This window comes from Dermacentor variabilis, chromosome 5, assembly GCF_050947875.1.
Source record: "Dermacentor variabilis isolate Ectoservices chromosome 5, ASM5094787v1, whole genome shotgun sequence".
Lineage (NCBI taxonomy): Eukaryota > Metazoa > Arthropoda > Arachnida > Ixodida > Ixodidae > Dermacentor > Dermacentor variabilis.
Genome location: NC_134572.1, coordinates 148,890,984 through 148,906,829, shown reverse-complemented (window position 1 = coordinate 148,906,829; position 15,846 = coordinate 148,890,984). Strand labels below are relative to the sequence as shown.

Below are 15,846 nucleotides of genomic sequence, written 5' to 3'. Positions count from 1 at the left end.
CAGGACTAGTCCTGTAGAAAGCCTGTACGTTGAATCCAACGAATGGTCTCTACATCTCCAAAGGGCATATTTAAGTTTTTCCTAGGACCTGAAGGTGAAATCCGATGTTCATCATCCACGCGATTCAGTTATTTGCTATTTGTCCACGGTCATTCTGTTCCGTAACTGCCCAGCCACTAGGCCTCCTCTGTCTCTCCGGTTGGAAGCACTGTCCAAAAAAACAGGCATCTCTCTTCTAGAGAAAGTCACAATGGCTCCTATGTGGCTTACACTGCCTTGGGAGTGGCAGAACATCCAGTCCGATGCCTCTTTCGTAGAAATATCAAAACTAGCACCTGAGGCACATATATGTTCACATTTTCTTCAACTTCAGGAGAAGTATTCCTGTGCAGAATTTTATACTGGTGCTTCTCAGTCTCCTGCTGGTGTTGTTTATGCCGCTCTAGGACCATCATTTTTAATATCCGGTGCATTGAATCCACTTACATGTACTTTTACAGCGGAAGCATACGTGATACTCTCTGCAGTTAAGCACATCAAGCAAACGAATCTCACTAGGGCTTTTGTGTCCTTGGATTTATTGAGTGTAGTCCGAGCCCTAATGAGTATATGAAAACTTAAAAACACTTGTCTTTAATGAGCTATGTGTATTAATGTGCTCAGCTTACATGGGTAAACAAGTCATCATACTATGCTGGTTACCTGGCCACAGTGCCATAAAAGGTAATGAAGCTACTAAAGAGAGTGCTACCTCAGTAGCTTTTAGCGACACCAACACAAACATACCCATTGCAGCCACCGATGTTAAACCATGCTTACGGCACAAGTTGAATAAGCACTGGCAGAAGCAGTGGGATATCCAGTTATCCAATAAACTACGCTTGATAAAACCTAAACTAGGGCAGTGGATATCGGAAAAAGCAGCACGATACAAGAAAGTGATTGCTCGCAGATTAAGAATGGGACACACTTACCTCTTGACGGACAGCAAACGTCCAACATTTAGTAAGTGTGGCAATACTCTTAAGAGTTATTCATATTCTTCTCCAATGCCCTGCTATAGAAGCAGAGGGAAAAAAAGATTTCTGTTCCGCATATCGTGAACACATCCCTCTGCACCCACCATTTTTTCTTAATAATGAACTGCTTTTTAACTTGAAAACTGTTTTAAGCTTTTTAGCCATAGCAAACATCCTGGAAATCATTTGGCCAGGATATTTGCAGCATTCGCTTATCAGTGCTTGCCTTTAAGGGCACTCTTGGAGCACTGCTGCTAGTTCCACTGATATGTTTTATTACATCACCTAGTCTAATGAAGTTATATTTGTCATAACCACACTAGTCATTGTCATTATTTTGCTAGCTATACATTTAACACTATTTACAGTGGCAGATGTTTAAGTATTTTACGCCAATGTTACTTCAACCATTAGCACTCAATTTTTCCATTTCGTTCAGAATTTATTCACAACACATCATCTTGTGTGATGGCGCTCTTTGGCCATATCTGGTCCTTGCGCCATTAAACACCACACATCATCATCACTAGCATAGATAGTGCAAAACCCTTCATTTTTACATTTCCCTAATCTACACAAATTTTGCCATTCGAAAATGTTGCCAAATTTATGGGCATGCGAAATTTTTAAAGGAAAATGAACACTATGTTGAAAAGAAAACAAATCATCTTGCCGGCTAGTTGTGCTCCAACATGGCGCACTCGATTTACTTGGCTGTGCAAGCTAGCACTGTGACAGAAACAAGATTGTGTGCGTTGGCACATCAATAGATTTGGTGCAGGCAAGTTGATGCGTCCTTTGGCCGACTTGTGATGCATGAGAAGTTGTGCACGAAGAGCACATGTGACTGAAGTGCCACATAGCAGGCTAAACATTAGGCTGCACGGTTCTAAAAAGGAATAAGTTATAAAAAACAAACTAAAAGGTGTTTTTGTGGCCCACTGGATGTGCATGGCACATTGAGAAACTTAGTCACTGCGAATATTCCCTAAGTCCCTGATTCAGGAGCATTTGGGAACGTGTAATTATAGGGTCATACAGTAACAATGTACATTTTTCTGTTTTGCAGGCATTGGTTCCAAGGCTTCAATATTTGGACTGCAGCAACAATGCCATCTCTGATGCCAAAGGGGTTGAGGTTGGGAATCTGCTGTTTCTTACAGACCCTGCTATTGTGGGACTGCCCTAACAAATACTGTTTGTGAAGCGTAACAGAATATATTTTGTTTGCTTCTTTTTCAGTTCCTTCACAACATCAGAGTGCTCAACTTGTCATTCAATTTCATCCAGAAGATAAGCATATCTAACACGGGTGCCTGTGACGCATTGACCGTGCTTTACTTGAGGAATAACTTCATTGAAGACACCTCAGGTATGTGCAGTAAACTTCAAGCTTCTACTTGCCTACTTATCGTGTATGCTTTGTAGTAGCATGAAAAAAAAATTACCCTACGTCACATGACTACAGTGGCATGTGATGAAGGAACCAATTTTGGGGTCCTCGAGAAGCAAATGTCAATAGTTGAAGAAGAAAAAGCTCCTGCTCTTGCAAAGAAAAAAGAAAGATCAAAGTTGTTTATGATTATTTGTCATATTATTAATTGATTATTTGTGATATGATTATTTATGATTATTTGAAATTCTGATGCTGCCATCACCATCCAATACTGTACAGGGTAGCGGGCCCAATTCTCAGACGCTGTGGCCACATCACGATGGGGGCGAAATGCAAAAACACTTGCATACTATGCATTGGGTGCGCATTATAGACCCCCAGGTTGTCATAACTAATCTGGAGTCCCCAACTATGACGTGCCTCATAACCATATCATGGTTTTGGCACTTAAACCCCCAGAATTGGATTGTAAATTTTCATCCAACACATTCAGACCTCGCTATAACAGATTGTCAGATATAACAAAGTAAATACTACATAATTTTTCTTGCTGGTAGTAGCATGTCGTAAGTATATGCTTATAACAAAAGTATTTTCATGTCAGAAGTGACTTCAGCATCGCAAGGTTCAACTGCGTCTCCTTCATGTCAAAGCCATGTGACCGTCATTGAGTGAAGCATGTGAGCAATAAGGAAATAAGGAGTGGTGAAAGCAGTTACTAAGACCTGTGCTCTAGAGACATGATTGTGAAGAAAAGAAAGCGATACAGTCGAATCCACTTATAACAATATCAGTTTTAACAATGTATTGGTTATAACAATGAGAAGATGCTGCACCGTCAACTTGTGTATGTTTATGGTGAAATAACCCTCTTACTATAAGGCCCCCAGGCCGCATTGTTGGTTATAATGTTAAAGTCTGGCTGCTGGGTATCCATGCTGAAAAATAATGAAATGCGAAATCCTTGAAAAGAAAAAAGAAAAAGAGAAATTTGAACCACTGCATGATAGCCTGCCGCCCCAACCAGCTTTCTCTGCATCGCCAGCCTCATGCACCTCTCTCCCATTGCCCTTCCACCTCTCCAAATACAAATGGGCTGCGCCAATAGCTCTACTCTACACCACCCTCCAAAACACAAATGGACCGCACCAAATGCACTGCTCCCAGATACCTCCCAGATTGCTCGCTGGCCCCTCATTCTGCGCAATTCTGCCAACAGATTAAGTTGCTTGTGATCGTCTTTGTTGGTTGCACCAAAGTTGTTCCTGGTCACATGGTTTCTCCGCCTCGTTTGACTCGCCACAGAAACGGAAGATGGCTGATCTGCCCACTGATCATCAGCAATGCAGGACGTTACCAGTGAAAAGAAAGTGCAGTGCTATAGATTTGGAAACAAAGTGCTTCTAACCGATAAGGTGATCGTCGCGAACATGCTTACATTAGATAGCTACAGCAACAACGGCATTGATGATGCAGTAGGGTAGGCTGCCTTAATGCTGTCCTAGCAGGTGGCCTTGCAGATGATTCAGTCCCTCTGGTGCTTCGTTTTTGTGAGGAACCTTCCGCTGCACTATGTGGAACACCTGGATGCCTTGGAGAAGGAGAGGCAAATAAGAAAAGCTGACGGACACAAGGTTTTCTCATGCAAGCAAGTGAGAAGTACACGGCAAGATGCTTGTGGCCACCTCACCCCAGCGTTTCTTCTGGATTTCTCTACCTTTTCACCTGTTTACAGCGAAGCTGGATATGGCTATGGCTAGCTGATTTGTCTGTCCGTCCATCCGCCGGTCTGTTGCCTGTATGCCGAAAACTCCACCGGCACAATCTCATGCCCATGTGAGAAAAAAAAGAAAAAAAGGGGAAAAAAGCTCTAAGGATCTGTGTCTAAAACCCTGTGTCTGTGATGCAGTTGTCTCCAACGTGGAACCACAAAGGGACAGCAAATGCTCTCGCATCGAAGCGCGTGTTTGGCGGCCACAGAGGGAAAGAGACAGCTTTTGCATCGAAGCGGGGTTGTAGCGGCCACCTGGGTCTGACACCATGTGTCTGTGACATAGTGCCTTTCTGATAAGGGCATAAAGGCTCATTTTCATTCCGACATTGCCATGGGAGGGCTGCGAGTGGTTCATAAGCCCGAGGAACAACAAATGTACAAGGAACAACGCTGAGAGCAGCAGTGGGAATGTTACTGTTGACGTCATGCTGCCTACGTGGTGGTGAAACAACAAGAACATGCCCGTGCTGATATGGTGGCTAGAAGGGGGCAGCGTGATGGGCAGGAGCCGGTTCGCTGCACAGAGGAGCGATGAAAGTTGTAGATGGCGCTACTTGCAGCTGGTGTGCAGCTTTCACGGCTTCTGAAGGGGTGGCGCGTGACAGCTATCATGCATGTCGCCTTCATATTTTTAATGTAAAGCACAATGCAAACATCACAAAGTGTTTGCAGCTCATAGATGCATTATTAAGAAGGGTGACACTCCTTAGGAAAGCAGACTGGAAAAATATGTTCTTTGCAACACAGGAATATGCAGCAGATGTTTAGCCATGCGATTTAAAAAAAGGAGGATTGCATTTGAAGGCCACTCTGGACGAGTTGGTCTTTACTAATATGCCTGCATGGTGTTAGCGCATGCGAACATGGACCGTGAGCCCAAACAACCCGAAATGCCCACTTTCAACTTTTGTCATTCGCAGGGTGCTTACCAACCGGCAAAACCGGGAATTCTCAGGGATTTTGAGTAGTCTGGAAAAACTCAGGGAAAATTCAGGAAATTTGTGCCTCTATCAGGGAAAATTGGCTGTAATTTTATTGAAAGGATCGAAAGTCGCGGTAATGCTGGCTCGAGTAAGAGACAGGAATCGTAATGAATCATCTTTGATTGTCTGTCGTCGGCTGGAGGAGTTGCCAGTGTACAGTCAACAACCGACTTTCTGGATTTCCGATAATTTGGATGGCTTCGCGGCACCACCACATACCCTTAGAGTCAATGTATCAGAACGTTAGAAATTTCGGACACAAGAACTCTTCGGCATCCGATTTTCCGAACGTTTTTCCGTGACCGCAGGTCTGAAACAGTATTAATCAAAGCCACCACCGCTGCCATTTTTATTACCTCGCCGCCTCGAACCGGCGCTCTCACGCGCAGATCCGCCGGCAGCCATAGCCACCACTGCACCAACGCTACACCTAGCTGCTTTGACATTCGCCATGAAGCTTCTTGCCGTTGGGTGTCGTGTTTTTTATTAAAAAGATTCGCTGCTGTCAGCAATGGCACGGATTCCGCCTTTGTGTCCTCGCGATTGACTTAGAAGCTTGGAAAGCATGGTGCGTTACATAATGCCGGTTTCTGAAAGTCAGCTTCGCCTTCGTACAGAAATGTTACTTAGTGAAGCATACTCAAAAGTATTGCAGTGAAGCATAAGAAGCGAGGGAAGGGGCTATGCCACAGGACACAGTATGTATTCTTTAATTGTACATGCGTGCACCCAGTATTTCCTGTCACAGTACGAGCACCGACATGCCTAATACGTGTGCCGACAGGCCTTCAGAGCGCTTTCGAATGTGCCTGTGGCGGTTTGAGCCCTTAAGGGCAGTAAATGGCATGCATTTCTTTTTTCCAACTGGCGGACTTTTCGGACATTTTCGCGCCCCCTAGGGAGTTAGAAAAATCAGACGTGGACTGTGAAACTGACCAAGAAGATGCTTCAAATGGTCCGTGGGACAAATGAGTGGCATAAGGAGGACAAGAACAGAAAAGACCTACGCATTGAGGAATGAATGGGAAAGGAAGCGTGCTGCTGCCGTTTTGAAGGAGCTTGAGCTCAAAAAACGAAGTGTTGGCTGATGTCGAGATGCAGGTATCCGTCATCCAAGCCAAAATAAGCTCTTTAAAGCAGTGAAACACAACACTGAGGCATCGTGTGTGAGCTGAGAGTATGTCAGGACAGTTGAGGTTGACCTACGACCTGTTGAGACAGAATCTCAATTGTGACAAAGTTTGGGCCTCGTACCACTGAGCTTGCTATCAGTTGATAGAAATAACTCATATTCTAAAATATTTGCTTCTGTCTGCATATCCTTTTTATTCATATTTGAGAACGTCCGACTCCATTTGCAATTTTTTTCTAATACATTTTGTTTTGCTGTGCATTTTACTAACCCCTCTCTTCTATTCTCTTCTTGAATAACACAAATGCTACTCCTTTGTATTTGAATTGCATTTAAGTCGGCTTTTTAAAAAAAAATTGTATATGTTTATGAGAGAGTGACAGCATCGGGCAGTATGGTTTCAGCGCGTCTTGACATAAAACATAGTTTTGCATCACTCAGGGAATTTTTCAAAGGCACTCAGGGAAAACCTGGAAAACTCAGGGAATTTGGAAATGTGAACTTGGTAGACACCCTGCATTTGGTCATCTTCTGCAGATGTAACCATTGGGCGCAGAGAAAATTGTACACGCAAACAGATAAAAACAAAGCTGGGGCTGCGTGCAATAAACCGGGGAACAACATCACTGCATCATTCAATTTACTATCAGTGTCCGCATGCACCAGCAACATGCCCTTTAAAAACCTTTAGCTTTGTAAAAAAAATTAGGTACACATGTGGTAGCCTTGGCGAACCTCAACATGCACTAAATAGTTTCCATCACTGCTTTTGTTGTACAGGTCCACAAGACGAGAGGAAACACTTTATTATGTAATCCAGTAATCAACATGCACACATTAGACCGAGCTCAGCAGCAGGCTCAGCTCTACTTCACTCTCCTTAACTTCAAATGGTTCTGGCATTTCCTCTGAAGAGCCTTGTCCTTGTTCAATGTAAAAAGTGCAGCCTAGTTAACACCACAAACTGGATCATTTTTGCAGTGAGCTCTTTGCGATAGAGCTCACATCCCACTTGGCAGAGTGTTAGACTGCTCAAGAACTGCATAAAATCACGCACACTGAAAGCATAAAACTTCTCTGTTGATGTTTTGTGAGTCGCGACCACAATTCACGCTTTGCTACGTCTTTAGGCGGTCTAAAAAGGGAGGCCTTGGCTTTGCACATTCCATACCTGCTTCTGCACCCGGGTACAAAAAAACATCTTCATTCTTTCGAAGCCATGGGCGCACGCTGAGTTATCTAATATATAGAACATAAACAGCACAATATCACGCACTATGCGCCTCAAAATAATTGCAGTGGAACATGCGCGATGCTTCCCAGCTTCCCAGTGATGAGGATCGATGTGCAAACAAGTGCGGCCTACATGGTCTACACGCCTACACTTGCCCTGCAGACCTCGCTGGCGCTACACGGGCAAGGGCTGAGCGGTGGCTTGTCCTTGCACACCAGTGCGCTTGAGCGCCCCTAGCGGCGCTGGGAAATTTCATCGCTCATTGCGGCTCCCCTTTGCACGGCTCGGATATGCCGCCCATCACACTGCCCCCTTCTAGCCACCGTAGTGCCACTGAATGCAACCATCAACGTCGACGCCGAGTGCAAAAGATGGCGTCGAGACAGCGCCGCCGCCACCGATAGACGTAGCAACTTTGCCTGTGCCATTGCGAGCTTTCAGAGATCCCTTCTGGACCGTCACTTTGGATCGAGCTGCCGGCTGTGTGACAGACTGAAGTTCGACAACGATCTCTCCCCGAAATCAATGGAATACGATTCGAAGAACAAGTGATGCGAACCTTCTCGTAGCACATGTGCGTGTGCGGCTGAAAAACATTTCTCTGTGACTCTGTTTTGTATGTTCAGTCGTACAGCCATGCCGCCCAACACAGCTTCGCTGGTCAACCACCTTCAGAAGGTGGAGTTGAGTTTCAATTTTTTAAAAGACCCCTTTTGGGGCCACCAAAGCGATGCCTCGGCAGTGATCGCATGCCACTTACCACCCGTGACCGCTATTTGCAGTTGTTATAGCAGTGCCATTCTTGAATTTTGACAGCCGGGGCTTGTTAATGCGATCGAGTGTGCAGGAAGAACTGTTAGAACAGTTAAGCGAGTCAACACAATCAACAACTGGATAGAGGAAAGTAGTGGGGAGGGCCACTGGCCTCCCCACCATAGTTTTTCTCACAACAGCTCTGCCATCCCCCTATTTCGATTTTTTTCATGCAACCCAGTGATACCAATTATCGGCTATACCAATGGAATTTTCATGGCACTTCAATATTGTAATGAGTGGGTTCGACTATATTGACATTAGTGTGAGATCTGGAGTTAGCCTAATTTAGTGTTCTATATAAATAAAACAACGTGAATAAATCAGCATGTTTATTACCGCGTTTATTAATCCTTGCATCCTCCCTTATTTGCCTCTTCATTAAAATTTCGCGCAAGCTTCCACACATATCGTTATGTTGTAGTAAAAGTGAGGAATAAAACACTGGCAAAAGCACCATTTATAAATGTAACATTTTATTGGGTGAAATTGTGCCCTGAAAATGAGCAACACTTAAATGACAACTACAGCACGGTCGTCGATAACTTGAAACCACTGCTGAATTCCATCGGATACTTAGACATGCCTTGCTGTATGTTCCAGAGTAATCACTGATGTTTAGATGCATTCAGAAATGTACAACACTTTGCATCGCATGTGATATTTGTCTAGACAACGCTTTTACCTTTTCACTCTAGACTCGGCGACAGTGTTAAATAAATTTTGGATACATTAGGCACTTCCTTCACCAAGTGATAGCTGGATAACAGTGTTAATTCTGTGGAAAGCAGTCAATGGCACAAACCAAACAATGTATGTACAACAATATTAGCTTGCCTCCACCACATTTTTTTTTTTCCCTCTGAGCATCCAGAAGGCAAGTGTGGCATGGACCATGCGGGAGCTTCCACACAACCTTATGTTTACTTTTAGATTTACTTTGTTATATTGGATAGGTAAGCATATCTGTGTCTATTATATCGAGGTTGCACTGTACTACATTTGTCACAAGAAAGGTAAAAAAGTGTGTACATACTTGTGCGGTGTTTGCACCATGCTTGGCAGATGAGGGAAAGGGAATGATGGTGGCTCTTAAGACATTGGTTAATGATGTGTCTCACCAATACAACTGAAACATCATGGAATGGGCAAATAAGCATGCATAAAGCATACAGGTAAAGTGTTCGTCATCTTGCACATGTTACAAGCCTTCTTTCAGAGCTTTTTGCACCCGCTGTGGTGGCTCAGTGGCTATGGCCTTTTGCTAGGGACCATGAAATTGCAGGTTAGATTCGTCATTGCAGTGGCCACATTTGAATAGGGCCAAAAAAAACAAAAATTCAGGCAGAACTCATCAAACGATGAATGTCGAGGTTAAAGTGATTAGCATTGAAACAGTGTAGTGACACGCTGTGTTGCCACAGCTGAAATGCGTAATATATGAGACGTGGACTGCAGTAGGGCTCCTCTCTTTCGCATCCCTCGGCCAAGGCTGCGCCATCTAGAAGGGCCACCTCAAAGTCCATGCATGGCACGTTTGCATATAGCATATGATGTGGGTACGGTTCGTCTGGGTTCGATGAATTCACAGAAGGCAGTTCAAGCTGACAACGTCAAGGCCCGCATGTGCTATATCTGCACTTTGCGATGGGGCACATTGCTACAAGCTATGTGCATTACACAAAGTGAAGAGTCAAAGAGCGACAATATGCACGCATTTGGTGCAGAATGTGCACCACTGACGAGTCGCCGAAGCAAAAGGCATCTCCATCGCTTATGCAACCTCAGCACGTCTGCTGAGCCAGCACGCTGCTGCCATGTCTTTTTCTTTTTTGTCTCCCTTCCTTGTTTCTTTTTTCTTTGCTTCGTGTCTCCTCCACATACCCTCATCACTTTTCCATCGGCTGGCGTACCTCGGTGAGAGGCGCACTCCGTGCCTCGCCACATTATAACTGGTATTTCAGCTGGTGCAGCTCAACTATAAGCAGTATGCATATGCATTGAATCTTATGGGAAAATTAATTAGAGTCAGAAAAGACTGCACTATAAGGGGTTACATTATAAATGGTCTAAGCTGTAGAAACATAAGGTCATTACGGAAAGGGCATGATGTATGCTAAGAACCCTAATCATTATAAAGATCTTGTGTACTGAGAATTAGGTGCATGTTAAAGAACCCCAGAAAGTCAAAATTCGGAACCTTACACTACAACATACCTGATAACCACATTGTGCAGTTCCAGAATGTCAAGCCCCACAACTGGACTTCTTGCAGGTCTTGGACGTCTGAGGCAGCTGAGAGAGCTTGACCTGTCCTACAACTGCCTTGCAGAGAGCTCCTCGCTTGCTGGCTTCAAGCAGCTCTACTCTTTGGCAATAGTAAGGGGGACATAGCTTAAAAGGCAACAAATATTTGGATTGCCACATATGTTTTGTGATGAATCTTCACTTCTTTTATGCAAAGCGGTTTTGGCGCTGTGTACAACAGACATTGTCTTTCTAAGATGAATTACACAGCACTCCCACTAGATGTCGCCACACATCCATACGCCCACGGCACCATGTGGGGTTTATACGGGCATAGGTAACTGCTCAATATAGAGATCGGAGTGCCTCAAACGCTACTCAGTGCCCCTCCCAATACCCCTGTCACACGAGCACCCAAGAACTCCATATAACTCCTTTGTCTTTATGCCAAGGAAGTTGTGCTCCATGCGTGTCCCATGGTCTCCCTTGCATCAAGGAAGTTAAATGGACTCTGCAGGGGAACAGCGCAACAAGACGAAGGACAAGAAGGGGAACACACACCAGTGCTTTTAAAGGTAGATGGAGTTAAATGGAGATTTTGGCGAAGGAAGTTCAGCAATGACCATTACGGCTGGATGGAATACTCGTTCCTAGGTAGCTACATTTGCGAAGAAAGCCCCACCAATAAAATTGTCATAACTGGCTCGCTTACAAATTTTAGCATCGTTATTTATTATGTTTGCCTTCGGTTATATGCCACATAATGGGAGTTTTCAATTTGTTTTTAAGGACATCAGCGCCTGTGCCCTCTACACCAAGGCTTTGCCATGCCACATAGAGACATGTTCCACCTTTTTGTTTGTTTATCCACTTCGTCACGCATCTGGAAGCACTTGAGCTCACCGCGAACACATGTATACGCACGGCTACACAGCACAGAATGAAAACTCAAAGCACACCAGTCGAAAAATGTGACCCACGCACCCATGCTGCCCACGCACGAAAGCAAGAGGCAGTGTGGCCAGCATCGCTTTCCACTTCACTATGCTTATAAAACAGAAGTCTTGAAGTTATGTACAGCAAATGTTCTTTCTGTGATTTTATTAGATTACATACTGCATTAAAAACAAACCTACCTGTAGATTAATTTAACGGCGACAGTATATGTGAACAGTTGCGTGTGGAAGTAAGCACAGCAGCACCATTTATGTTCCATGCGGTGCCCGCCAAAGCTCGCACTGTGCCGTTTAGCATGGCCACAATACCATTGCCATAAATCTTCATTAGCGAGTTTCACACTCAACGGAGTTTGTGTGTGCCCATGCAGTAGGCGTATAAAGCTACGTCGGACATACTCGGGTACAATCCAGTGTGTCACCTTACAAGTATGGCAGAATGGTAGACCCATAAGGAGAATGCTCTTCCACAACCGCATTTCGTGAAGCTTCTCACTACAGAATGCAATGGTAAAAACACATACACAGTTGCTTATTTATTTATTTATTTATTTATTTATTTATTTATTTATTTATTTATTTATTTATTTATTTATTTATCCATACTGCAGGCCAATTCTTTGGCCCAAGCAGAATTGGCATTACAACAATAGGTTTGAAAAGTGAAGAGGCTATGCAACAATAAGAACAAAGATCTACCTCTAATTCAACCCTAGTTATCTTAGCAAGGGAAAGGTCACAAACCAAGACCTCAAAAGTAAAAAGTCGAAAACGCAAAAGTGCAAAAACTAGGCTATACACGAAAAATATGAAAATTGAGACTACAATTTCAACTCTTAATCTTCTATCGCAAAAAATTTACGTATAGAGAACACATTGCAACTCAAGGCACATTTGGGTGAAAAAAAATACATTCCAGTTCAGTTGGGAGGTTGTTCAATTCAGAAACAGTTGGAAGTAGTTCGTTTCATTCTTTCACGGTTTTATGAAAAAAACTGTTCTTATAGGAGCTTACTTTTGCAAAAATCAAAGCCACTGTGTGTTGTATGCCTTATTCGCCTGTAGCAGCTTGCTGAATACAATTTGGAAGGTTTAGCAGGATTTTTCGTGAAAATGTTTATGAAGGAAGAGAAGTCGACTTATTTTCAGGCGTATTTGTAACATCGTAATCTGGTGTTGTAGCATGAGCAAGGAGAGAGAATCTAGTCTTCTGTATTTACCGTGTATAAATCTTACTGGTTTTCTTTGAATATGTTCCAATTTTTCAGTGTCCTTCTTTCTGTAAGGATCCTACAGCACCAACGCATATTCCAACTTGGACCTTATGCATGCATTACATATTAGCTAAAAGCTTTGTATACATGGGTGCATTTTTAAGCTTCCTTTTAAGAACACAACTTTTGAAAAGCAGAAGTACAAGAGTCTGTGATATGTAGGGGCCATGATAGATTTTTCATAAAGGTGACTCTTAGGTACTTATGAACTTTGCGAATTGCACTCCTGCCGAGGTGATGTGTGAATGCTCTGGGGCTTTTCTGTTTTGTGATGCGCAGAAAAACATTTTTTTCCTGTTTAGCTCCATGCCCTACTCTTCACACAAGTAATCAATTGCCTGGAGAGCCGCCTGTAGACAATCATGGTCGTCCGTGCACAATATCTTTTTAAAGACAACACAGTCATCTGCAAATAATCTGATAGAAAGATAGTCTGGTAAAACATCTATTAAATCGTTTATATAAATTAAAAACAAAAATGATCTCGGTACACTTCCCTGGGGAACTCCTGAGGTAACTGATAGCATGCTGGATGAATAATTTTGTACTTGAACAAAATTGTTGTTTGTCTTCAAAGAACTCCTTACCAGGTCTGGCCATATTGAGCTGACAAGCGCAGAGCATACATTCCGCAATAACGATTGTGTCTGCAAGGTATTGCTTTGCTAGGCGTCACAGAAAGACCTGATATTTCAAACCAAACACTGTTTTCTCTTCTCGCATCCACCGCGCTCCAAGACAGAAGATGACGTACATGTGCTAGTGCGCCTACGTACACGTGTTCACGCTGTGACCTCGCTCGTGGTGACATGTGACTTCGAAAATTATTCAAGACAACATCAGTTATTTGTGCAACATGTTGCTTGAATAGACGAATTAACGCTTAGAGAAATAATAAAACACACAAACCGAATGTTTGCATGTTTTTGTTTTACTTTGCACCGCAGCAAGAGAGATGTACTTCCATTTCATCTGCTTGCCACCGTCATGCAGTCATGCGCGCATACGCCGAAACTGCATCATTTTCTACCGTGTTCTAGCATGGGATCATGCTCCGTGATCCACTTGTGTCTAGTATTCGTGTAGCATTAACTTATACAGCTAGTCAGGTGTGCTCATGCACAGTGTGCAAAATTGTGCGCTGCATGAAATGAAACAATCACAACAGCTCACGCGCAACATCGTCAGTGGAGGTACACCGCGCCACAGAAAAGCAAGGAGGAACAAAAATGAAGGTGGGGCCTCATGACGTATGCGTCACGCGATCCTCGAGGTCTGGTATGAGGGAATGCAGAGAAGGAATTTAGCTTGCAGAGGCTAGACAGTGCAAGTGGAGAGAACGTCTCACTTGGCAGTGGACCTTGTCTCCTGAAATCATAGGTTTGCAGCACTGAGATATTTCTACCTCAGCAATTAATGAGCCGATTTGAAAAATTTTGGCGGCAGAATGCTCCCTAGAGGACACGTAACAACTTCCAGCGCATAATCAAAATTTGCTATGGGAACTGGTGAGGGGCCCTTTAAGGTATGTTCTAGCATGGGATCCATCCATCCATCCTACATTGTTGGACAGTAGACCAATGTACTGCAACTTAAACAATAATTTACCGTGAGGCCTTACAAAAATTGAAAAACAAAACATCCACCTGGCCAAATATGTCAAGAACACTAAAAAATTCGGGAACTGTTGAGACTAACTGCCTGATTGTTGGCAGACCTTATCTGAAACCGTCCTGGTAACTGAAGAGTATTCTATGTTCAACTAAGAATTTCTGCAGGTAACTTATAATAGCATGCTCAAACAGCTTACAACATTGACTGGGGATAAAAGCTGGGTGACAGTAAGTAACGAGCAGGTGACTCGCTTTTTTATGTATTGGTATGATGCGTGCCCTTTGCCAATCACATGGTATATTGTACCGTCTCATTGATAACTTAAAAATATTCGTAAGAAATCCAGAAATTTGCTTAGCATAGAACCTCAAAAATAAAATAGGAATACCTTGTGGTCCACTAGCCTTCCTTGCATTGATACTCAGAACCATCGCCAAAACACCCTCGCATGTGATTACAATTTCACGTGCACAATCACACGCCGGTGCGTTATAATCAGTTTCATCCAGCACCGAAAATACACTTTTAAAATGGCAATTAAAATATTCTGCCATGCTACAAGGGTCCGTCAATGTAGTAGTGTCATCAACCATTATTTTCAATAATTCTGTTCTAGCTTGGGCAAGATACCACCAGAATTTGGAAGGGTTGCTTTTAATAAACTTTTCCAAACTGTTACTAAAGAAAGTTATTTCTAGCTTGCTTAATCGTAGTCGATAGGTTATTCTTAAGGAGAGTAAAATACTGTTTCTGTTTTAGCTTTTTTCTCAGTCATTTATTTTGCACTTACAATTAGTTATCTCTCCGGTAATCCATGGATTTGAATGACGTTTTCGAACAATTTTTGATGGCATAAAATTTTCGACACAGTATGTGACAGTATTACGAAACATCTGCCATCTTCTTTCAGCAGTGTACATTGGATCGCAGAGGTTTGTATCTAAGTACGCTATTATTGCCACATCATCTGCTCAATCGAAATCCTTAACTGTGTTTTTTGCAGAAATTTCTTTCTGACTACGAAAAGCTCTAGCCCATGTGAAAAAAATCAGTTCATGATCTGAGATTCTGGTCTCAACTGTTATGTGTGCACCGCCGAGGACTTCACTAATGAACATCAGGTCCATATAGTTTCCATATATGGTATAAGTGACGTCATTGATGAACAGATGATTTGCGTTAATCTGGTGCCATCTCTTAGCCATTGTCGTCGCAAGGCCCATCTTGCGCGGCACTCAGCTTTTCTTTTCACGCTTTCACCACACATGCATACCTTTCTGTCAGTGCATGTTCCAGGTAGGAACCTGCATAAACAGGAGGCAGGAGTATGTGCCTTATTGTATTTTGATGCCAGTCAGTGGTAGCGTGGCAGAGGGCTCACTTTGCTAAATAAAGAAGTGTTAA

At 43.2% G+C, this 15,846-nt stretch overlaps 1 protein-coding gene across 2 annotated transcripts in view; it reads left to right on the top strand.

Annotated features, from left to right (window-relative positions):
- Positions 1-15,846, top strand: part of LOC142583227 (serine/threonine-protein kinase 11-interacting protein) — a 97,612-nt gene that overhangs the window by 10,555 nt on the left and 71,211 nt on the right. The window contains exons 5-7 of one of the 2 annotated variants that reach the window (XM_075693598.1): positions 2,089-2,157; positions 2,262-2,391; positions 10,627-10,730. In XM_075693598.1, coding sequence (XP_075549713.1) covers positions 2,089-2,157; positions 2,262-2,391; positions 10,627-10,730 — 303 coding nt within the window. Of the gene's footprint in view, positions 1-2,088; positions 2,158-2,261; positions 2,392-10,588; positions 10,731-15,846 lie in introns of those variants that run through there. The other variant, XM_075693599.1, reaches the window with a different exon arrangement.